This window comes from Arvicola amphibius, chromosome 12 (assembly GCF_903992535.2).
Source record: "Arvicola amphibius chromosome 12, mArvAmp1.2, whole genome shotgun sequence".
Lineage (NCBI taxonomy): Eukaryota > Metazoa > Chordata > Mammalia > Rodentia > Cricetidae > Arvicola > Arvicola amphibius.
This window is the reverse complement of record NC_052058.2, coordinates 28276368-28300783: the sequence shown is the minus strand read 5'-3', so window position 1 is coordinate 28300783 and position 24416 is coordinate 28276368. Positions and strand designations below refer to the sequence as shown.

The 24416-nt window shown below is 41.5% G+C and overlaps 1 protein-coding gene across 1 annotated transcript in view; it reads left to right on the top strand.

Annotated features, from left to right (window-relative positions):
* The window catches only part of Erc2 (ELKS/RAB6-interacting/CAST family member 2), a 681609-nt gene that overhangs the window by 106105 nt on the left and 551088 nt on the right, over positions 1-24416 (top strand). The window contains 2 exon segments of the mRNA XM_042054009.1: positions 20420-20443; positions 21073-21489. Of these exon segments, the coding sequence (XP_041909943.1) occupies positions 20420-20443; positions 21073-21489 (441 nt within the window).

The window sequence follows — 24416 nt, the reverse complement described above, 5'->3', positions numbered from 1 at the left end:
ATATAGGCACATGTACACACACACACACACATTCTCACACACAGAAATCCCACATAATTACAAGATCAGAAACCATAGTACATTGATAAAAGGCTATATGTCAAAAAAATAGAATCTAGACAAAGAATTATGAAAGTTAGTTTTGTGTTGTTCTTTGCTGCTGTGCCCAGCTCCTTAAACTTCAGCTGGTTTTTAAACTTAGGTCAGGTTGGGAAGTGGTGACTGACAGTAGGGGATGCTATTGTCCTGTAGTTGCTTTTATATTATGGATAGTATGAGAAAAAATAGCGTAACCTTCAAAACAGGAATGGTTGGTATTCTTGAGAACCCCTTGCAGAATTACATGCCGGCCAGTTAATTGAAAATCAATTACATCCACTCTTTGAGCGGGTCTTAAAACAACTGTTTCCTGTTTTCCCTTAGTTAGGAAAATGCCAAAGTGCTTAGTGTATTCTTTCCACTGTTGCATTTGTTTGATGATTGAAGATTTATGTTCAGTAGGCCCATCTCTGTTTCTTGCTTAAACAGAGGGAGAAAAAAGAGAATTTCACATTCTGGGCCTCTAGCCATCACTATCTCAAAGTAATGATACCATTCCTTACGTTCCAGCCCCCGTGCTTCTTGTTTTATGGGAACCACTGTGCTTACTCAACAAGCATCTCATGTTGTCTTTGCGTGAACTCCACAAGTTAGTTAAAATCATTGCCTTTTATTTATGGATGGAGCGTCAGTAGTTGGAGTGCTCTAGTGATCTGCTGAAAGCAACACAGGATATACTGGGTAGATAGATTGGGAGCAAAAATTCTGCTCTTCTTCACTGCTCTCAGAGGCCAGATTAAGATTAGTGACTTTTTCCCCCCTAGACCATATAACTAGTTGGATTCAAAGCTATAGTTGGAACACAAATTCTTGAATCTAAGCTCAATGTAATATTCCAGAAGCATGTCACCTTAGAGTATTGGTATGTAATAAAAACCAGAACTCCTTGCTTATGAAGGCAAACTTCCTTATGTATTCTGTCCTTTGTGTTATTAATCTTGGCAAAATGCCATCTATCCACCAAAGTAGGTTCTGCCGTCATTAGTGACACCATGTCTGTGTAAGAAGCCCAGGGTCCTGCTGCCTCTGAGAGTCACCAGTCAGCAGGATTCTGACTTTGTCCAGCTCCCTTTGCTGTCCCCTACACTAAGGAAGGGCCCGGACCCGTGTTCTCCCCTTCGTACCCTTCTCAGCACACCGAGCCTTCCACCAGCATGCGCACGTGTTTCTAGCTGGTCTGTTTGTCTTTTCACACGCATGGCTTAGCCCAGGGAAGCTTTGGAGCCACGATGAGTGTTGTGCATCCTGCACACAGGATTACAGAGAAAGGGAACAGAGAACCTGTCCTAAAATGTGATTAGAGACAATGGGAAAATGATTAATAAGAAAATAAAGTCACAAGAGGAGTGGAGCAGGCTAAGTGGTCTGCAGAGAGATTCTGTTTTCTTTGAAAGAGTTATACTTAATCCTTGTCTGAGAAGGAGTATGTATTTATTAAAAAAAAAAAGAAGAAGGAGAAATTTCAAGACTTCTGGGTATAAGCCAATTCATATTTTTATATAGCTTGGAGACAGTTTTGTAGCAGTGGGGCCTGAAACTGCTTCACAGTGCAAAAACTTTATCAGTTTTTGTTTTTTTCCCCCGCAGTGTGGAAAAGAGCTTAAGGTCACAAATTTTTAAAAAATCTGCCAGGAACTCATATTTTCCATGTTTGGGGATAAGACCCAGATTCTAAACATCTGGCTAGTGCCTATTTAAATAATTGTGTGTTCCATGCACATCATACATATATAATTATATTTTCATTCTATTTACCTTTTTGTATTTTAGACATTCTGAAATCTGGATTAGATTCTGACTCCGGTAGCTATTGGAAGTTGGCCTTCTAAACATTGGCTCAGGCAAAGCGTGCATCTCTCTTCCTCATTTTTCCACATAAACTCGTGTATGGTTTGGTTTCTTGCATTTTCATTGTTCTTTTCTCTTTATAAAAATGAGCTGAGGATGGGAACTGATGGGAGCTGTGTAAAACGAAGTTCTGCGAGACGTTAGAGTTGGCTGGGAGAAGCCTCAAGTTTAGACTCTGGCCCGTATCCGCCCATGATGTGAGTGCAGTGTGATCCTCTAAGCCACCCCGATTTATCCTCCTGTGAAGTGGACAGAGGTTTGGCAGCGTCAGAGCCGTGCCGGCAGAGGAATGAGCTGGCAGGATTGAGGAGAGAGGGATAGAGTGAACTGAGGTCTAGGGCAGCACCGCTCCACTACCCACAGAGAGGACCGGAAGCCTGGCCTCCATCCCCCTGTGGCCTTGTGCTGACTGACTGGTGGCCCAGTCTCCTCTGACTCATCGTCCCTTTTGGATCCGAGCGGCTGTTATTCGCACCATGGGACCGTGCTGTCCCTTTCAGTATAGGGATTAACAACGGTACTTGAGAGGTGTTTTGTGTGTGAATGCTTGAGACTGTAAAAGGAGGGATAAGTCATTTTACTGCTAACGTAACCATTCCTCCTACTCAGCACAGCCTCCAAGTGGACATATGAGCAGCTCAGGGGATGCGGTTCCAGGGAAGCTGCCTTGGGAAACAGACTTAACTAGACTGGTAAAAGCACAAGGACACTTGGTGTCTGGTAACTTGATAATGCCGTTTAACTGGTGTTTCCTTCAGGCTGTAATGCCATCAATATTGTGAGTTGAGAATTCCTTTCCACTCAGGGCCTGTCGGGAGGAAATGGAGTCTCGCTGGCTCTTTCGAATAATACCGTGACACAGTAACTGTGAACAACGTTCCCACAATTACTCCCAATTGACAGTCGGCCAAACTGTGGCATAGATAAAGGGCTAGGTTAGGTTGGGGAAGTCATGGTAAATGGGAAAATCTCAATTTGTCTTCAGCCCCACACCTTTCTCCCTTAACTGTACATGGACAGCGTTAGACTGAGAAGAAAGGCGGGACTTCCCACCAGACATCAACTCTTATGAGATTTTATCTCACCACCCACTTTGTAGACAGCTTCCTGTCTGAATGCCAGGTGTCAGCATGCTCCTACCCCAGGGCCTACATATGTCCTGGTCTCTACCTCAACCACGGGTGGTGTTTGACAGATGTAGAAACCAGCCTTGCAGGCATATGGAGAGTATGGCCTAGTTCACACTTGCTGCAGAAGGAACATTTTATCTGAACTCAATGACATAAGGTAGTCTTTCACCCCCCAGTTTCCAGATGAGAAGTCAGACTCAGGCTAAGAAACACATTTTTATCACACAGCTAGGATGTGATCCGGCCAGGACTGGAACATGCTCCAGAATGGAGGATGCTGTATGCTACATTACCTTTCTCCTCTGTGAAGTGGGTGCCTGTGAAGCTCAGAAGAGAGTCAGATTCCCTGATCTGGAGTTACAGACAGTTGTGAGCTGCTAGATGCGGGTGCTGGGAATGGAGCTTGTGTACTCTGGGAGAGCAGTGTGTCTTCTTAGCCCCTGAGTCTCTCCCTCCCTCCCTCCCTCCCTCCTTCCCTCCCTCTCTCCCTTCCTCCCTTCTTTCTTTTCCTTTTCTTTTGAGAGAAGGTCTCACTGTACAGCTCCGGTTGGTCTGGTACTTGCTATGTCTATTGACCAGGCTGGCCTTGGACTCTCAGAGATCTCTATGCCTCTGCCTCCCAAATGCTGGGATTAAAGCCATGAGCCCACCAGGACTGACTTTTCTTTCATTTTTATGTTATTCTTGTTGAATTTATGGGATTGCATTGTAGGCAATAACCTTTTGACATTTATGGATAACAATTCTAATTTTTATGGTTTGTTTTTTTACTCCATGCTGCCTTTGTGCAACAGAAATTTGTGATTTTAATATTAATATTGTCAAATTTACCCATCTTTTTCTGTTTGTTTTTTTTCTGTTAGTAGGATAGTATTTTTCTTATTTCTTATAATTAATGGATTCTTTTGATGTTCCTAAGTTTATAGCCACATAGTTCAGTTAATAATGTCAGAGTTATTCTCTTTTTCAGTTCTTCTAATATTCAGTTTCTGGCCTTGCTGTTTTGTCCCAAGCCTTCAGGAGAGTGTTGTGTAGATGGTGTTGACAGTGGGCATGACTTCATTTCATTTTAATGGGAATTCTTCTAATACTTCTTATTCCAGTTATACAGTGGACATACACTTTAGGAATGGTTCTCTTTATGCCTAGTTTGCTTAGATGTAGACAAACAAATATGAATGACTCTATCTTGAGCGGATGCTGTATGCTTTCTTCTTTTCTCTGCCATTGTGGTTTTTACATTAGAAGTTTATCTGAGACTGAATTGCTCTGTTATTTTTTCTAGAACAAGTACAACTAGGTTATACATTCTAATTTCTTTTATAAGTCTGACTTATTTTTTCTGAGCAGTACTCATGGTTTGGGTGTGAATTGGGCTCTAAGTTACTTTCTTCATGTTTGAAGCTAGCTGTTGTATCAAGCTAGTCAAGTCTCAAGGGATGAATAGAGAGGTTCTTGTTGCAAGGAGGGACTGCTTGTTCGTCCTGACCCCCCCGCCCCCAGCTAGCTTATATCCAAAATAACCACACAGAAATTGTATTCATCAAAACACTTCTTGGCCCATTAGCTCTAACTTCTTATTGGCTAATTCTTACAACTTAATTTAACCCATATCTATTAATCTGTGTATTGCCATGTGTCAATGACTTACCAGGTAAAATTCCCAGTGTCTGTCTCTGGCAAATCCATGGCATCTCTCTGACTCTGCTTTCTTCCTCCCAGAATTTGGTTCTGTCTTCTCTGCTTACTTAAGTTCTGCCCTATCAGGCCAAGGCAGTTTCTTTATTCATTAACTAATACAAGCAACACACAGAGGGGACTCCCACATCAGATTCTCCAGAAGAGTATGTAAATTGGAATCATCTGGGCTTTCTTTAAGGTAAGGATTTTAACCATGGATCCTTTTTAAAATAGTGACAGAAATTGCCAGGCTTCCTTTTCTTCTAGAATTGGATTGTGATGGATGCTTTTCTAGTCATTTATCTCTTTCATTAAGATTTACATTTTTTTGCTTAAAGGTTAAACTCATTTGCATTCTATCTTTAAATATTCCTATGTGTTGTGCTTTTTGACATCTGTATTAGATTTTTCAACAAACCAACAGTTCTTTGGGTTATCTCCATTGGACTTTTGTCCACTCATTTCCTGTTTTATCTTAACTCATCTATGAGGCTTTCATTATTAATACTGTATTTTTCTTTTTTATTTTTTTTTAAAAAAATATTTTACATACCAGCCACAATTTCCTCTCCCTTCTCTCCTCCTGTTCCATTGCCCTACTTCCTTTCTACTCCCCCATCCACTCTTCAGAAAGGGTAAACTTCCCATGGGAGTCAACAAAACATGGCATATCAAGTTGAGGTAGGACCAAGCTCCTCCCCGCTGCATCAAGGCTGGGTGAGGCATCCCGCCATGGGGAATAGGTTTCAAACAGTCAGCTCATGCACCAGAGGAAGATCCTGGACCCAATGCTAGGGGGCCCTACAAACAGACTAAGCTACACAGCTGCCACCCACATGCAGAGAGCCTAGATCAGCCCCATGCAGGACTGTCGTTTCCTAACTGTGGGTCTAGAGTCCATGAGCTCCCACAAGCTCGGGCCAGCTGTCTCTGTGGGTTTCTCCATCATGATCTTGAATCCCCTTGCTCATGTAGTCCCTCCTCCTCTCTTCAACTGAATTCTCAGAGATTAGCCCAGCGCTTGGCTGTGATCTCTGCATCTGCTTCCATCAGTTACTGGATGAAGGTTCTATGATGACAGTTAGGATAGTCATCAGTCTGATTACAGGAGAAGGCACCCTCTCCACTATTGCTAGGAGTCTTATTTTGGGGTCATCCTTCTGGTTTCCTTGGAGCTTCTGGTGCACCAGGTTTTTCCCTAGCCCCATAATGGCCCCCTCTATCAAGGTTTCTTCTGTTGCTCTCCTTCTTCAACACCTCCCCCAGCTCAGTCATTCTGAAACCTCATGTTCCCATCCCTTGTTCTCTCTCCTTCCCCATTTTCCTAGTTCACCCAGGAGATCTCACCTATTTCCCCTTCCCAGGGAGATCCATGAGTCCCTCTCAGGGTCCTCGTTGTTGCTTAGCTTCTCTGGGGCTGTGGGTGGCATCCTGGTTATTCTTTGATTTCCATCTAATATCCACTTGGAGTGAGTGCTAGTGTTACAGCTCTGGAGGGAACGATATTCTGACTATATACCTGAAGCTGCAAAGGGACAGCTTTGGAGGGAAAGGTATCCTGACTTTTGGGAAGTCAGGCTATACCTGAAACTGGAGTTTGGTGGGGGATGGTTTCCCTGAAGAATGTAGCAATCCTGCCTCTCTCCTAGGGAGAGCCTATTATAGCTGAGCTCTGTTGTCCATGCCCGGCTCCATTAGGGGTCTCTCCAGAAGATATCTGCTTCTTCTCTCTGGCCCAAGATGTTGCTTCTTCTGCTTCACTCTACAGAAACATAGCAATCTCCTTCAGCCCTGGCAATAAATTGTTACTTTTTTTCCTGCTCAGCTCCCCTAAAGGAATGTCTCAGCAAAGTTTTTTTTTTTCTTTCTGTTTAGCGCCCCTCCAAGGGAACATCTCAGCAATGGTTCCTCTGCTCTATGCCAGTGAAAGAAAATCTTCACCCAAAACTCATTTAAGAAAGAGATTTATTGCCAGGCGTTGGTGGTGCACGCCTTTAATCCCAGCACTCAGGAGGCAGAGGCAGGCGGATCTCTGTGAGTTCGAGACCAGCCTGGTCTACAAGAGCTAGCTCCAGGACAGGCTCTAAAGCTGCAGAGAAACCCTGTCTCGAAAAACCAAAAAAAAAAAAAAGAAAGAGATTTATTTGGGAAGGAGGAGTTCAGGAGATTGGCTGCCTCTGCTGGGGTGAGAAAGGACAGTCAGTAATTGAACAGGCAGAGGGACTTATATAATAGGGTGGAGTTTTCCTAGGGAGAAGATTTTCTGCTCAGGGATTGGTTGGTTTAGTTGGTTAGATGCAGAGTTAGTTCTGGTTTCAGCACCAAACTCTGTTTCCTTCACTGTCTGTTTTTATTCCTTTGGCTCTATTTTAAGGGCTAAAGTGTATTTCTTTCACTGGCTCTGGTTCTAGGGCCAAAGTGTGCTTCTTTGGCTCTGGTTTCAGGGTCAGGGTGTGTTTTTTAGATTCTGGATTCAGGGCTAAAGTATTTCTTTCACTGACTCTGGCCAGGGTGTGTTTCTTTCCCTGTCTGTGGATTCAGAGTCAGGTGCTGCTAGAGTTTGTGCTCATGGGTTGGTTGGTTTCCTGCTCAGGGTTTGGTTGGTTTCATGTTCAGTTGGTCAGAGGCAAATGTGTGTTGCAAGGAGGGGCCGCTTGTTTGTCCTGGCCATGCGGCTAGCTTACATCCGAAATAACTACACAGAAACAGTGTTAATAAAAACACTGCTTGGCCATTAGCTCTAACTTCTTATTGGCTAACTCTTACATATTATTTTAACCCATTTTCATTAATTTGTGTATCACCACATGGCAGTGACTTACTGGAGATTCTAACTGGTGCCATCTCAGGCGGAGGATCCATGGCTTCTCTGACTCCGCCCTTCTTCCTCCCAGCATTCAGTTCTGTTTTCCCCGCCTACCTAAGTTCTGCCCTATCAAAAGGCCAAGGCAGTTTCTTTATTCATTAACCAATGAAAGCAAAACATACACAGAAGTAACTCCTCCACCAGATGTGCCTCTGGTTTCAGGGCCAAACTATTTCTTTCACTGGCCCTTTTTAGCCTTTTGGCTCTATTTTCAGGACCAGGATGCATTTCTTTCACTGGCCCTGGTTTCAGGGCCAAAGTATATTTCTTTGGCTCTGGTATCAGGGTCAGTATGCATTTCTTTGGTTCAGGGTTTAGGGCTAAATCTTTCTTTCACTGGCTCTGATTTCAGAGTCAAGGTGTTTCTTTCACTTGCTCTGGTTTCAGGGCCAGGGTGGGTTTCTTTGGCTGGCTTTTTTACCCTACAGCGAGTATATACTATGTTTGTCTTTCTGGGTCTAGGTTATCTCACTCAGGATGATTTTTTTCTAGTACCATCAATTTACCTGAAAATATCATGATGTCATTATTATTTTAACTGATGAGTAATACTCCATTGTGTAAATGTATCACATTTTTTATTCACTCCTTGGTTGAGGGGCATCTAGGTTTTTTCCAGGTTTTGGCTATTACAAATAATGTAAAAAACAAACAAACAAACAAACAAAACCAAATAATGTTACTATGAATATGGTTGAGCAAGTGTCCTTGTGGTATGATTGAGCATCCTTTAGGTATATGCCCAAGAGTGGTATTGGCTGGGTCTTGAGGTAGATTGATTTCCAGTTTTCTGAGAAACCACCAAAACTGATTTCAAAAGTGGCTATATAAGTTTGTACTCCCACCAACAATGGAGAAGTGTTCCCCTTACTCTACATCCTCTCCAACATAAGCTGTCGTTAGTATTTTTGAACATAGCCACTCTGACAGGTGTAACAGAGTTGTTTTGATTTGCATTTCTCTGATGACTAAGGATGTTGAGCAATTACTTAAATGCCTTTCAGGTATTTGAGCTTCTTTTGTTAAGAATTCTTTGTTTAGAATTATACCCCATTTTAAAATTGGATTATTTGTTTTTTTTTTTTTTGATATCTAGCTTTTTGAGTTCTTTGTATATTTTGGAGATCAGCCCTCTCTTCGATGTGGGGTTGGTGAAGATCTTTTCCTATTTTGTAGGCTGCTGTTTTGTCTTATTAACTGTGTCCTTTCCCTTACAGAACTTCTCAGTTTCAGGAGGTCTCATTTATTGATTGTGCTAATGGTGTTATATTTAGGAAGTGGTCTCCTGTGCCCATGCATTCATTGAAGGCTACTTCCCACTTTCTCTTCTATCAGGTTCAGTGTAACTGGATTTATGTTGAGGTATTTGATTCACTTGGACTTGGGTTTTGTGTATGGTGGTAAGATATGGATCTATTTGCATTCTTCTACATGCTGACATCCAGTTATGCCAGCACCATTTGTTGAAGATGCTTTCTTTTCTCCATTGTATAATTTTGGCTTCTTTGTCAAAAATCAGGTATTCATAGGTGTGTGGATTTATGTTAGGGTCTTCAATTTGATTCCATTGATCCACATGTCTGTTTAGGGATTTTCTTGTCATACAGGTCTTTTACTTCTTTGATTAGAGTTACCCCAAGATATTTTATATTATTTGTGGCTATTGTAAAGGGTGTTGTTTCTCTGATTTCTTCCTCAGCCCATTTATTATTTGAATGTAGGAGGGCTACTGAGTTTTTTGACTTAATCTTCTACCCTGCCATGTTACTGAAGGTGTTTATCAGCTGTAGGAGTTACCTGGTAGAATTTTTGGAATCATTTATGTATACTATCATATCATCTGAAAATGACAAAAGTTTTACTTCTTTCTTTCCAGTTTGTATCCACCTTGATCTCCTTTTGTTGTCTTATTGCTCTTGTTAAAATTTCAAGTACTAAATTGAATAGATATGGAGGGAGTGGACAATCTTGTCTTGTTTTTTATTTCAGTGGGATCGCTTTGATTTTCTCTCAATTGAATTTGCTGTTGGCTGTCGACTTGTTGTATATTGTATTTATTATGTTTAGGCATGTTCCTTGTATCCCTGATCTCTCTAAGACCTTTATCATGAAGGGGTGTTGGATTTTGTCCAAGTTTTTTCAGCATCTAATGAGATGATCATACAGGCTTTTTTCCTTTCAGTTTGTTTATATGGTGGCTTACATTGACAGATATTATATGTGGAGCCATCCTTGCATCTCTGGGACAAAGCCCACTTGATCATGGTGAATGATTTTTTTTTTATGTGTTCTAGGATTTAGTTTGCCAGTATTTTATTGAGTATTTCATGAGGGAGGTTGGTCTGTAATTCTTTCTTTGTTGCATCTTTGTGTAGTTTGGCAATGTTCCTTCTGTTTCTATTGTGCGAAACAATTTGAGGAGTATTGGCTTAGCTCTTCTTTGAAATTATGGTAAAATTATGCACTGAAACCACCTGGCCCTGGACTGATTTTTTTTTTTTTTGGTTGGAAACTTTTAATGACTGTTTTATTTCCTTAGGTGTTCTCAATCTATTTAAATTGTTCATTTGGTTTTGATTACATTTTGGTATTTGCCAACTATCCAGAAAAATGTCCATTTCTTTTAGATTTTCCAATTTTGTGCAGTACAGGTTTTTGAAGTATGACCTAATGATTCTCTGAATTTCCTCAGTGTCTGTTGTTATGTCCTTGTTTTCATTTCCGATTTTGTTAATTTGGATGGTCTCTTTCTGGCTTTTGGTTAGTTTCTATAAAGGTTTGCCTATCTTGTTGATTTTCTTGAAGAACCTGTTCTTTATTTCATTCATTTTTTATATTATTCTCTTTCTTTCTATTTTACTTATTTCAGCCCCAAGTTTGATCATTTTCTGTCCTCTACTCCTCCTGGGTGAGTTTGCTTCTTTTTTTTTTCTAGAACTTTCAGGTGTGCTGTTAAGTCACTGTTGTGAGATTGCTCCAAATTCTTTATGTGGGCACTTAGTGCTATGAACTTTCTTCTTAGCGCTGCTTTAATAGTGTCCCATACATTTGAGTATATTTTGCATTTATTTTCATTGAATTCTAGGAAATCTTTACTTTCTTTCTTGACCCAGTTATTATTCAGTTGAGCATTGCTCAGATTCCATGAGTTTTTAGGCTTTTTGTAATTTGTGCTGTTGTTGAATTCTAACTTAAAGCTGTGGTGATCCAATAAGATGGGGGGTGGTTATTTCAGTTTTTTTTGTGTGTGTTGAGATTTGCTTTCTGACTGAGCATGTTGTCAATCCTAGACAAGGTTCCATGAGTTACTGAGAAGGTATTTTTTTTTATGTTGTGTCGAATGCTGTATAGATGTCTGTTAAGTCCATTTGAGTCATAATGGCTGTTAGTTCCCTTATTTCTCTGTTAATTTTCTGTCTGGCAGATGTGTCCATTGGTGAGATTGGGATATTGAAGTCTCCTACTATTAATGTGTGGGATTTAATGTGTGATTTAGGCTTTAGTAATATTTCTTTTACAGTTGTGGGTGCCCTCGTATTTGAGGCATAAATATTCAGAATTGTGACTTCATCTTGATGGACTCTTTCTGTGATGAATATGAAATGCCCTTCTTCATCTCTTTTGATTAATTTTTGTTTGAAGTCTATTTTGTTAGATATTAGGATAGCTACACCAGTTTGTGTCTAAGATCCATTTGATTGAAAAATCTTTTCCTAACCTTTTACTCTGAGGTAATAATGTCTGTCTTTGAAGTTGACGTATATTTCTTATATGCAGCAGAAAGATGGATTGTGTTAACTTTTGTCTTTTTTATAGATAATTGATATTGATGTTAATAGATATTAATGACCAGTGATTGTTAATTCCTGTTATATTTTGGCTTTGTTGTTGTTGGTTTGTTGTTGTTGGTGGTAGTGTGTGTGTGTGTGTGTGTGTGTGTGTGTGTGTGTGTGTGTATTTCCCTCCTTTGGAATTTGCTGGTGTGAGATTATCTATTGTCTTTATTTTCGTGGGTGCAGCTAACTTCCTTGCATTGAAGTTTTTCTTCCAGTTCTTTATGTAGGGCTGAATTTGTAGATGGGTATTTTTTAAATATGATTTTGCCATGGAATATCTTGTTTTCATCTTCTATGGTGATTGAGAGTTTTGCTGGGTATAGTAGTCTGGGTTGGCATCTGTGATCTCTTAGTGGCTGCAAAATGTCTGTCCAGGACCTTCTAGGTTTCAGAGTCTTCATTGAAAAGTTGGGTATAATTCTGATAAGTCTTTTTTTATATGTTACTTGGTCTTTTTCCTTTGCAACTCTTACTATTCTTTCTTTATTCTCTGTGTTTAGTGTTTTGATTATTATGTGGTGAAGGTACTATTTTGGGTTCAATCTATTTGGTATTTTGGAAATTTCTTGTATCTTCATAGGTATGTCCTTCTTTAGGATGGAAAAGTTTTCTTCTATGATTTTGTTGAATATATTTTCTGTGCCTTTGAGCTGGAGTTCTCCTTCTTCTATTCCTGTTATTCTTAGGTTTGATCTTTTCATTGTTTCCCAGATTTCCTGGATGTTTTCTGCTAAGAATTTGTTGGATTTAATGTTTTCCTTGACTGATGAATTTATTTCCTCTATCATATCTTCTATGCCTGAGATTCTTTCTTCCATCTCTTTTATTCTGTTGGTTATGCTTTCATCTGTAGTTCCTGTTTATTTACCCAGATTTTCCATTTCCAGAATTCCCTAGGTTTGTGTCTTCTTTATTGCCTTTATTTCAATTTTCAAGCCTTGAACTGTTTGATTGCTTTTTCTTGTTTTTTTTTTTTTTTTTTTTTTTTTTTTTTTTTTTTTTTTTTCGGATTTATTTGTGTCTTCCATTTTTTTGTTTGTCTTTCTTCACTTTCTTTAAGGAAAAATTTCATTTTCTCTTTAAATGTCTCTGTCTTCTATATAAAGTTTTTAAAGGTTGTTTTCTTCTGCTTCATCTGTGTTGGGATGTTCAAGTCTTGCTGTTGTAGAAGCACTGGGTTCTGGCGGTGCCATATTGCTCTTGATGTTGTTGAGTGTGTTCTTAATTACTATTTACCCATCTGCTTTTGGAATAATTATAGGTATGGGTATTGATTCTTATGATATCTTAGTTGGATGGGTGTTTTCTTCCTTTATTGTCTGTTTCCCTTGTTGTATTTTGGTCTGAATGACCAAGGATTCTGGTAATTGACTGGGTGTCAGGTTGAGGAAGGTTGTCTAAGCTGAGGTTTGTGGGGGTTTGGGTGCCTAGATCCAGTTCTGGCTGGTTTGAACTTTACTTATGCCTATGGGGTCTGTTCTTCCAGCTGGTGTGGGTTTTGCCTGTTTCTATGTATTCTGTTATTCCAGCTGGTGGGGATTTTGCCTATGCCTCTTCTTCCTACTGGTGTGGGTGGCACTTGTGCTATAGGGTCTGCTGATGTTGCTGGAGAGGGTTGTTCTCTTGGAGGCTGCTCTTCTTCCAATTGGTGCAGGTCATGCTTGTTCCTCGAGGGGCTGCCGATCTTGTGGGGGATGGTTGGCCAGGGGAATGTTGGTGGGTTCAGTGGGTTTGGGCAGCAGAGTAGGTTTTGTAGGTTATAGTGTCCAATGGGTGGCGGCAGTGGTGGAGTTTCTTGACCTCAATACTCTAACCTGTTGGCTGACCATAATTCTGTACTTTTCATTACTACATAATTTTATTCTTTTTCAAATCTGCCAGTTCATTTTGTAGTATCACTCTTACATCTTTAGTTCTTTACTATTTCTTTTAAAAATACTCATTTGTATATTAATACATTTCAAAAACCTTACCTGTTCTATATATGAGTATCAGTCATGAAATGTTTCTAGTGTCTCTGATACTTCTCTCCAATTTCTTCATCTTATGAAGCATTTTTGCCCCCTATAGGGGCTTTTGTTTCTGCTCTTCTGTACCCCAGAAGATTTATGCTTTTCTTTGTCAGGGATCAGGGGAACTAAGCTACCTGAGGCCATTCTACTCAGTGTGCAAACCTGGGCATGATAGGGAAACAAGCATGCTTTCTGTCTCAGTTGCCTTCTTTGGCTCAGCTCTTGCTTTGGCTCTTGCTCTCGATTTTATTGCGTGCATGGGAGTGTTCTCTTTCTCTCTCTCCCTTATTCTTCATACCCATTCTTTCCCCCTCTTCTTTTTTCCTTAGAGCTTTCTTGTTTTCTGTAAGCCTAACTATGCTTGGAAGGGGGTTTTACTTTTACTTAGCTGTAGTATTATGGGAAGATGTGTCAGAAAATATGACTGATGCTGGAAGACATTGATATGACTTCCCTCATTGTCCTAGGGTGCTGTCACTGAACTTCCGGATGCTTGAGATTGGAAAGGAACTGGACTTACCAAGCTAGTTAGCCCCCAGGCTGTTGACTCATGTGTAATATAAGAAGAGTCCTTTAAAACACTCCCCTTTTATGGACTGAAGTGCTATTGGTCTTTCTGTGTAGGAAGAAAGGCTATGCAGGGACTGTTAAAGGACACATGTCAGGGTGCATATGGTATAGTCTACTAGTGCTTCTGGCAAAATGACTACAGCCAGCAGCCTGGGCTTTCTGTGGCATAGCTGCTGTTCTCTCCAGACTCTTCCCAGAGGTCATAGAGAAAGGAGCTTGCCTTTTGAGCTTTGACTCTCTGTGGAAAACTGGAGAATGAGCCTAGAATCAGGATGCTGAGTAAAAGAGTTTTACATCCTTGTCCAATGCACGTGCTTTTGTACTTGAGGAGGTTAGCTAAGATGTGAGTAGTTTCATACCCAGGCTGAAGGTGGGAAAATGAAGGGGTACCCTGGAAGGGCTTTTCTCAGTGGAAGGCTATAGGAAGTTCAGCCATTGTGATGACCGGGAGATTCCAAAGAGAGGTTACTGCAATACAATCTGCAGGTTGCTATTTTGTAGGCTCATAATTACACAGCCGGTAGAATCTGAGAGACTGACTTAAAAGAGGTACATTTACACGGTTGAAGAGCGGAGCATGATTTCAACTGAGGGAGCTGAATAATGTGAACACAAGGGGAGTGGAAACTGGCCACTGTAGCTCTGACTTTTGACTCTTGGAGACGGTACTATGGCTTTAACAGAGATCTCACTGTGCCGCAGCCTTGTCTTTTCCTCTCTCTCTCCCTCTCTCTCTCTTCCTCTCTCCCTCTCTCTCTCTCTCTCTCTCTCTCTCTCTCTCTCTCTCTCTCTCTCTCTCTCTCTCTCTCCATTTAGATCTGTTGACACAGGCCTGTAGTTTATTTATTTATTTATTTATTTATTTATTTATTTTGTATACTGTGTTCTGCCTGCATGTATGCCTGCAGGCCAGAAGAGGGCACCAGATTTCATTACAGATGGTTGTGAGCCACCATGTGGTTGCTGGGAACTGAACTCAGGACCTCTGGAAGAACAATCAGTGCTCTTAACTTCTGAGCCATCTCTTCAGCCCCGCAGCCTTGTCATTTAAAAGATATAATATTTTTAATGAATTCTTTGAGAATTTCATTCATCATTCATACAAAATGAATTTTGATTGTATTCACCCCTCTTCCCCCAACTCTTCCTATCTTAGTTAACATTCTATTGCTGTGAAGAGACACCATGACTAAAGCAACTCATATAAAAGAAAGTATGTAATGTGGGCTGGCTTACAGTTTCAGAGGTTAGTCCATTATCATTATGACAGGGAACATGGTGGCACATAGGCAGATATGGGGCTGGAGAAGTAGCTGAGAGGTCTGTATCCTGCTCTGTAGGGAGAGTGGTGGGGGACTAGTATGTGTTTTTGAAACTTCAAAGTCCATCCCCAACAGCAAAGTTCCTCCAACAAGGTCACACCTCCCAATCCTTCTAATCCTTTCAAATAGTTCCACTCCCTAGTTACTAAGCATTCAAATATATGACCCTATGGGGGCCATTCTTATTCAAATCACCACACTTTCCAAATTTACCTCTCATCTCTCCTCCAAATTTCACACCCTCAAAAAAATAACTCACTGAGTTCAGTTTGTGTTGCTCATATATGCACAAATGTGGCCACCTATTGGAGCATGACCAACCTACCAGGGGCCATACTCTTTCCTCAGCTGGGGTGGGGACTCAGCAGCTTCTCCTTCAGGTCTGCTGGAGCATTGTCTGAGTTAATCTTATGCAGATGTTATGAAGACACCCACAGCTGTCAGTTCATTAGTGCAGTGGCTTCTCGTGTCCAGAAGCCACTGTTTTGTTCGGGTCCTCCGGACTGGCAGCTCTTTCTGCTCCCTCTTCCATGATGTCCCTGGGGAACAGGCTTAATCCAGATGACCCAAGTGAGGTTCAGCATCCCACAGACACCTGTTCTCTTATGAAATTTTGTCTTGACGACCATCTTCTGCACAGAGAAATTTTCCTGATGAGGACTGAGTGTAGTCTTGCCTTTGGCAGCTGGTACCGTCAAGCTTTTTAGTTCTTCACACAACCAAATTCCTTTCACAGATGGTCTTATATCAACTGTCTTTTAGGTATCCTATACTGTTTAAGTACTGGGTGGTCTCAGTTCTGTGAATGAGGTTATTTGGGTCATGTCACATCCTTCCTATAGGACACCCCATGGCAGCCCAGGTTGTCAGTCTAGAGTCATCCCCTTTCTGTCTGCTTGCCCAGTACCAATTACAGGATCCCTGAAGTAAAGGTTTTGTCTTTGTTGGGGCACAGGTGTGTTCTCTTGGGCCTGTAACCTGTGTGCATCTGTTGTTCTCATTTGTAAATGAGGTTGACAACCTAACTTTTAAGTTCCCTGAAAGCCCTGGAAGGTCCAATTCCAGGTAAGCAGGTGGGTTGCCCTCTTCAGAATGTAGGACTTTGTTGTGGTCATCTCTGAAGTGACTTTAGCCCATCCTGACTGGTGGGGTATGTGCTCTGTGCCTGGCATATTGAACTTTGTAAGCAGTAACTCACTTAATCATCATTAAGTGATTTTATTTCATTGAAGTTAATACCTCCTATCTCTACTGTATCTCTATTACGAACATGGAAACTGAGAGGCTATTGTTAGTGCAAAATTTCTTAGCAAGGGTACTCTTACATTTAAAAATTGAAATTATCTTTCTTAAATATCTAACCTGAGATAAGGATATCTAGCAAATTTATGAAACTGAGTTATTTTTTAATTTTATTTTTCATTACAGTGTCTGTGTCCATGGTGTGTGCGGGGGCATACACACCACAGTATACCTTTGGAGGTCAGAGGACAGCTTTGTGAATTTCATTTTCAGCTTCTACCCTTACATGAGTTTCTGGGCTCAAGCTCAAGTTTCCTGGCTTGGGAGGCAAGAGTACAACTGAGCCATTTTGCTGGCTCAAGCTGAGTTTCTTAAAGATTGAGTAATTAGAGATGAAAAGGAAGAGATAGAGTTGGGGATAGGGTAGAAAGTGATATCAAAGGAGATGTCTTCCTAGTCCCTGTGTTCAAGGCTATGAACCTGAAAGATGATCAACACTTACCAGGTGTATACATTTTACTAAAGAATCCTTTGTGCAGAAACCAGGTTATCAATGTTTAAGTTTGGACATATTAACATTAAAATAGAGCAAAAACTAAATGCAAACGTAGATTTGTGACATTTAGGAAATGAAGTTTAGATTGACTATCACATTGTATTTGCCCATTTTGTGACTAACAGACTAATGGAAAAGTGTTTCTTAAGAATATGTAAACTACAAGCTTCCCTTTAGCTACCTTTCTACAAAATATAGCATGGATAGGATGGCTAATTCTAAATTGTGAGAATCGCTCTAGCTGTTACACGTGCCCACCGGTCTGCTGTAACCACCCCACTCCGTTCTTAGTGCGTTCTAAAGGACTTGCTCCACTTCCAAGCCCACATGCAATTATGGTTCGAGCAGGGATGCGAAGGTCAGAGGGGCTAGATAAGCGTCTGGCTATGCCCCTTTTCAAGCTGAACGAGCTGGAACAACTTGCTTCATTTGTGTCTACATTCTCATACCTCACGTGGAGATCGTAACAGTGCGTACCCTCTCTGGGCTGTTAGGAAAGTTGGCTAGAGCTTGGAGCCACATGTGGCAGATGTAAGTCCTGTCCAGGTTTTTACTGTGATTGTTCCTTAGTACGTTTTCTTTCTCTTTTCCAGGGGCTCTTCAGTTTGCAACTTTATGCTATGGGCAGACTCTCATTTTTCCTTGAAGACATCACTCATTGGTGGGATCTACATAGTCCTTCTCTTGTGACAGCTTCTCTGTGTGTCTGGCTACCCAGCTATGACTTTCTGTCATGACTCTCATGACACAGTGTCTCTTCTGTGGCTTTGCTTCTTTACATGTGGACAGGAGCTATGAACATGAGCTACTTTCTCTTCCTCTTGTTTTATGTTTTATGAGTCTGAGAGATAGAAGATAAATGTATACTGAATGGATAAATGGCCCTCCTCTTCTTCCCTTAAACTGTGCACCTGTGTTATTCCACCCAGGAAGAAGATGGGCATTAGACTGAGCCCTGCTGTTTAGATATGAAAACTGAGGACCAGGGTGATAGACAACTCGTCCACCCAGGGACAGTTCTCTTCCTGTTATCTTGCCAGTGTTGGCACGCGTGATCAGAGCATTGCTGCAAATTTGTTTTAGAACCTTCTGGCTTGTTTATGAGTCTTGTAACACACACACACACACACACACACACACACACACACAAACAGAGAGAGAGAGAGAGAGAGAGAGGGAGAGAGAGAGAGAGAGAGAGAGAGAGAGAGGAGAGAGAGAGAGAGAGAGAGAACAAACATGATTTTTGGTTGCTCTCAGGAAAGACAATTTCCATTCTCATCATCTTGATTCATCGCATTTGTCTCCAAATTAACTTGCATCAACTCGGAAACCCACACCACTGTCAAAGGACAAAGACGTGCTCGAGGAAAGCACATTTAAGTAGTCAGAAGACTGTAGCTAAAGCACACCCCAAAGCAGGCCCATGCTCCAGTGCAATGTTTGATTGGTTTAGATGTGGGGTCTTGGTGGAGAAAGATCATATGGCCTTGTGCTGTTAGTTTATACTTTCTGCGACAGCTTTATTGAGGTGAAAATGATTTATCTTACAGTTTACGCCCCATGAGTACAAATTGTCAGTTCCCATATATTCACAGAGCTGTGCAACCGACACCACCACCTAGCTCAAGATTGTGTTTATCACCCTGGAAGAGACACTGTAGTGGTTGGTAGTTACACTGTCTTCTCTGTAATCAATCTGCCAGGAATTTGCTTATCTGATATTGTGTAAGTGAAATCACACCGTTTGTGGTCTTTTGTGACTGACTTCTTTTATGCTGACATAGTATTTTTCAGGGTCATCCTTTAGTTATAGCACCACATTTTCTATCTAAATAATATTTAATTGACTGGATACATCACATATGTGCACTGATTAATTGATAGACACATGGATTATTTGTACTTTTTGGCCAGTGTCAACAATGATGATATAAATACCTGTATATAAACAAGCTGATTACATAGATAAATAAAATTTAGTATATCTCTATAATGTAATAAAATTCAGTTATAGGAAGCAATGGGATTTTGATACTTGCTAAAACAAGTACTAAACTCTGAATGTATATGAAACCAAAGAAGCCACTTATTGCATGATTTCACTGATAAGAAATGTCTTTCATAGGCAAAGTTTTAGAGACAGAAAGATTATTGGCTCCCAGGGCTTTGGTCTTTGGAAGCAAATGGGAAGTAGATTGCTAAAAGGTACAGCGTTCCTTTCTGTGCTGTTAAACATGATAAAAACGGTGTTGGTGGTTACACAGCTTTGTGAATAAAAGACCCTGAAACTTACATTTATAAGATTATGTTGTATCATGAAATAATCAGTAATCAATGTCAATATGTAGGATTCACTATCCCATGAGGCACTGTGGCACACAGCTAAGAAGAACACCCCTCAAGGAACTTCTCATTCCCAAGTGTGCAGATGAAGTGTGACATTCTAGAGTGTAATTCAGCAGTGTACAACACTGGGCAAGTTTCTGGGTGAAACCACGTTCAGAAAGATCTCAGCACCTTCGGGTATCAGCTACAGGACTTCAGACAGATTTCAAATGTTGACTGTTCCAATATTTATATAGCTCAGACATAGTTTTATCTGTGCCTTACAACACCATGAGTCCCTGTGGGCGGGAGCCCTGTCTTACGTGCAGCTCGATTCCTCTGCTTAGTGTTGCGGTCTGGTTCACAGGCAGGATTATGTGTCCGTGAATGAATGAGTAACTGCTATTTTTGAAGCTTCCTGGTATGTCCCTGGGCAAAAAACCGTCTTCAGGTTTGTGGCTGCCTCCTCTGAGCAGTCTGAGGTTGGTCTGGAAAGGAAGACATGAATTCACCAGCTGACTTCATTCAAGGGTTTCTTGTTGCCAATGTTAACTACTTTCTCTGGTGCTCTCCACTGTGGTGGCAGGAAACAATGTTTTGGGTACTCTATAGATTTCCTCTCTGGTAAGATAGCCAAAAATTGTGGGTGGGTCAGAGACAGAGGGGGAAACAAAAGGCTATTGAAATAAGCCTTGATTGGCTTCTCGTTCTTTCTTTCATTTTTTTTTTTTTGCATTGATCCAGCTTCAATGCTCTGAATTGTGTGTAGCTTATGGGTGTTGGCGTAATGAGAATTTTTCCTTTTTTTTGTTCTTTTGTGAAGGTATTCTATGTTGATTAAGTTCTTTTTGTTGAATATCCTTTGCTTGCACTGGACTTTTCTTTATGTTGATTTTTTGCTTCGTTTTTTTTTTCATTTCCCATGCTGTTCAGTTATTGGATGCCAGAAGAACCAAGGTTTGTCCACTCTTTGCAGCTCGTTTGTTTTGCGCTGCATAGCTTCACCTCCTCGTGTGTTTGAATGTGCTGTCTGTGTCTCCATTTAGTCCCTTTTGCTTGCAGAGGCAGTAATCCTGTTTACTAAACCTGTTCGCAGCTTTATTTGTAAAAAATAAAGTCCTTGTTTGCGTCTACCTGTATTGGATCCTATTATTTTCATTTTTAAATGGCTATGCATTTATCATGGAAAATGATGGATTGAGAACATCTTAGGAAACAAGGAATACTGAGTCTGGAGTGTTGTGGGCCCAAGAAGATGTGTTTCATGAAAATTTCCCCCTAACCCTTGCCCTTCCTAATTTAAACACCGTAGATGTATAATTTCCCACGTGGTTCGACACTAATATACCGTTTCTGTGTGTGTGTACATTTCTCTTCTCCTAAGACATTCAGAAAGCATCACTGAATTAATTACCCTCTCCATGTGCTGTCCCATGCTTCTGAAGTCACCGTGGAGGACTTCATAGCTGGCCCCTGGACCTCATGATTAACATTCCATCTTCATGGTGTGGTCGTGGCGGATAGCACAATGACCTGTTTATTGACTTTCCTCCTTTCTCCTCTCCTGCTCCATCTTTCTCCTGTAGCATCTGCAGTTGACCATCCAGGCCCTTCAGGATGAGCTGCGGACCCAGAGAGACCTCAACCACCTCCTGCAGCAAGAGAGCGGCAACCGAGGAGCGGAGCACTTCACCATCGAGCTGACAGAGGAGAACTTCCGCAGGCTCCAAGCTGAGCACGACAGACAGGCCAAGGAGCTGTTCCTCCTGCGGAAGACATTGGAGGAAATGGAATTGAGAATTGAAACACAGAAGCAGACTCTCAATGCCCGAGATGAGTCCATTAAAAAGCTCCTGGAGATGCTGCAGAGTAAAGGTTTACCATCCAAAAGCCTCGAGGATGACAGTGAGCGCACACGGCGGATGGCAGAGGCTGAGTCTCAGGTCAGCCACTTGGAAGTGATTTTAGACCAGAAGGAGAAGGAAAACATCCATCTGAGAGAGGTAAGGGCATCAGTCAGCTCCCCCAGAGCCTCGCGTTGGGTACTAAATCTGTTATTAAGCTGTTTCATCAGTTGGAAAATGCCTGTAGTCTCAACCTCATTCCCCTGTCATCGGCTCCCTGCTCTGCTCTGCCCATGGCTGTTAAAGTGGAATTCCGTGTGCACTTCTTTCTGCACTCCTCGCACGCATCTGGTTGCCAGTCAAGCTTGTGCAGCACACAGTAACTCTTAAGTTGCTTTATGGTCACTTTTCCACAGGTGGCTATGGTTTTGGGAGCTTTAGGGACTGGTCTGGTTAAGTTTGGTTGTTGGTCAGATATCTCTTAAAGAAACAAACCAAATAGGTGATTGGCCGCAGTGAGCCCAGGCATTTGCATAACTGAATCAGAGACAGAGTTGATGGAAAGTAGAAGACGTGTGTGCTTTCGAAAAGAATGGTAAAATGTACAGAGCGACTCTGACCATTTAGGTTTGAGATAATCCTCGTCTGCGTTTACATTTGTCTAGAACAGACTGTTCCAGGGTTTCTGAGTATGTGTTCCGTCCTTAGTGTATTAAATCATTTGAAGTCATCCGGAGGCAGTTTCTCTGGCTGGCCACCACCGCCGAATGTCGAGATGCTCAGATATCTGAGAATTTATGGTTAGTTAAAGCTTAGAAAAAAATGTGGGTGCCAGCCAGGGTTTGAAATTGTTAGCACAGTTTTCTTGCTACTGTCGTAGAGATGTATCTAAAAGTATCATGTAGGCAAAACTGCTAAAGGGAGACACATACCACATAGCAAATTGCAGGCCTTAGATACGTTTTCAAAATGCATATTTGTGTTTTGATATTTGACAGTGCTAAATACTAATTCCACAGTAGACTAGATTTCTTGGTATTGAATACCTGTTTAGATGGGTAGCTGCCCTGTTAGTCCCTTGTTTGCCGTTAAGAAAGCGTGGCTTCCTTGCTGAGATTTGCTAAGATACCAATGCTCCCATAAGATTTCCCTAATATTGTTTGTATGTGCTTAGAATATTATTTTAGCAGACTTTGGTATTTTCAGATCCAATGTCCTTTACTCTTAATCTCACCTGTTTTATTTTCATGAGGTCTTAGCCGCATACTTTGGAAACCACACGGCTTGGTTTTATATTAAGATACTTAAAGAGGTGTTTTGTTGGCCTGCTCTATCCATTTGAATTCCAAGAGTGTGAATGTGGTGGGCAGATCTCTACAATGATCTCTAGTGGTCCTTACAACTTGGAATTCACGCCCTACTGTAATTACTTTCTCTCGAGGACTGGGTAATTGTAGAGACTTGCATCTAAAGAAATAGTGCAGCAGAAGCAATGGACGTTGATGCCACGTCCAAGTGATGCTACAGAAGACTTCTACCTTGTTGCCTTCATAGTGTTTTGATAAAGCAAGCTGCTGTGTAGAAAGGTTGGATGGTAAGGACAGGAGGGCAACCTTCAGCCAGCATCCAGGGAGGCGAGGAGGTCTGCAGCATGTAAGCCAGCAATGAAACCTGCCGGCAGCCACAGCTGAGCATCAGATGAGGTAACCAGTGCTAGCCGACGCTGGAGCTGCGGCCTTGGTTCCTTGACCCATGGCGGGGGAGGTAATGAACATGTGTTTTTTGAGCTGATTAATTTGGGGGTTATGTGTTGTGCAACAGTGTGCGACTGATACATAGAGCAGCAACTCCCCTCCCACCCCCGTTCCTCCTTTGTGATTCTCCAGTCTAGTCTAAAGAAGAACAACAAACATCATGGCTTGCATGGAGAGCGTTAGGTTTTGAAATGTTACTTGTGCTGTCTCAGAATTGTGGGAAAAGAGCATCTCTATTGTTAGGAAAAGCCGCTGCTTTAGTTTGGGACCAAGGGATGGTGTTATATATGTAGCTAGAATGGGATGCCAGAGAAACCACCAGGCTAAGCGCACACATATACCCCCTCTCCATGCTGGGTTCTTGTGGTCAGAGTGGGGCCACTGCTTTTCTGCTTTAGATTTTGCTTCTAAATAGCACTTACTTGATGCTGTCTTGGTTCATTTGTGTGGTCATTTCCATTTAAAAGAATGGAAACATAATTCCTATTTTTCTGAAATGGATCGGTTCTCACAGAGGTCTTCTGTGGGTGCAGATTATGTTTAAACCCTTAACATCACTTTGAGAGGTGTTACAAAAAGGGCAGCTTGCACACCCAACTAGTTTTATTGCTCATCAAACCAGCCAGCTGACTGTTCTAATCTTGGCTTATCAAGAACAGACAATATGTAAAAAGTATGCCTATGTTAAAAGTACACACCTTAGTTTGGATGCAGTGAACATAGTTTAGAGGCTTAAAAGACCTTCTTTCCTAAGAGAAGACTGTAGTAGCTTGGGAGGTCCTTGGTTAAATTTTTAGGAATTTGGGGAGTCTGCTCTTAAGTCATTGGTCACTTGAAACTGGTCATGGTTGGGCTTAGTTCCACCTCAGAAACTGAGGCATGCATCCTTAGTCGATACTGATGCATGCATCCTTAGTCGATCACACGGAACTCTTACTCCTGTCTTCCAAGTCGACTGTTGCCTCCTCAGCTGAATGCACTGATTAAGCAGGCTGGCCTGTGAAGAGATCAGTGTGGGAATCAGCTGAGTGGAACCTCCAGCCAGCATACGGTGAGGCCTAGCAGGCCTCCTCCCATTCTCAAGCGCCATTCCCGAAGCTGTTCACCAGCATCCTGCTGAGTAAAGAGCAGGGAATACTTACTAACCATGTCAGCAAGAAGGGGCATCTCAGAGTCGGAATGAACTCTGAATTTAACGTCATTCGCGATTCATAATTCAAACGTTTCCAGCAGTATCTGAGTGGTTGGCATTGTGCAGATGCTGTGTGCTGAGTCCCTGAAGTCTGGAGACTCCTCGTTCATTTGGCGGTTCACTTATTCATTAGTTAGGGG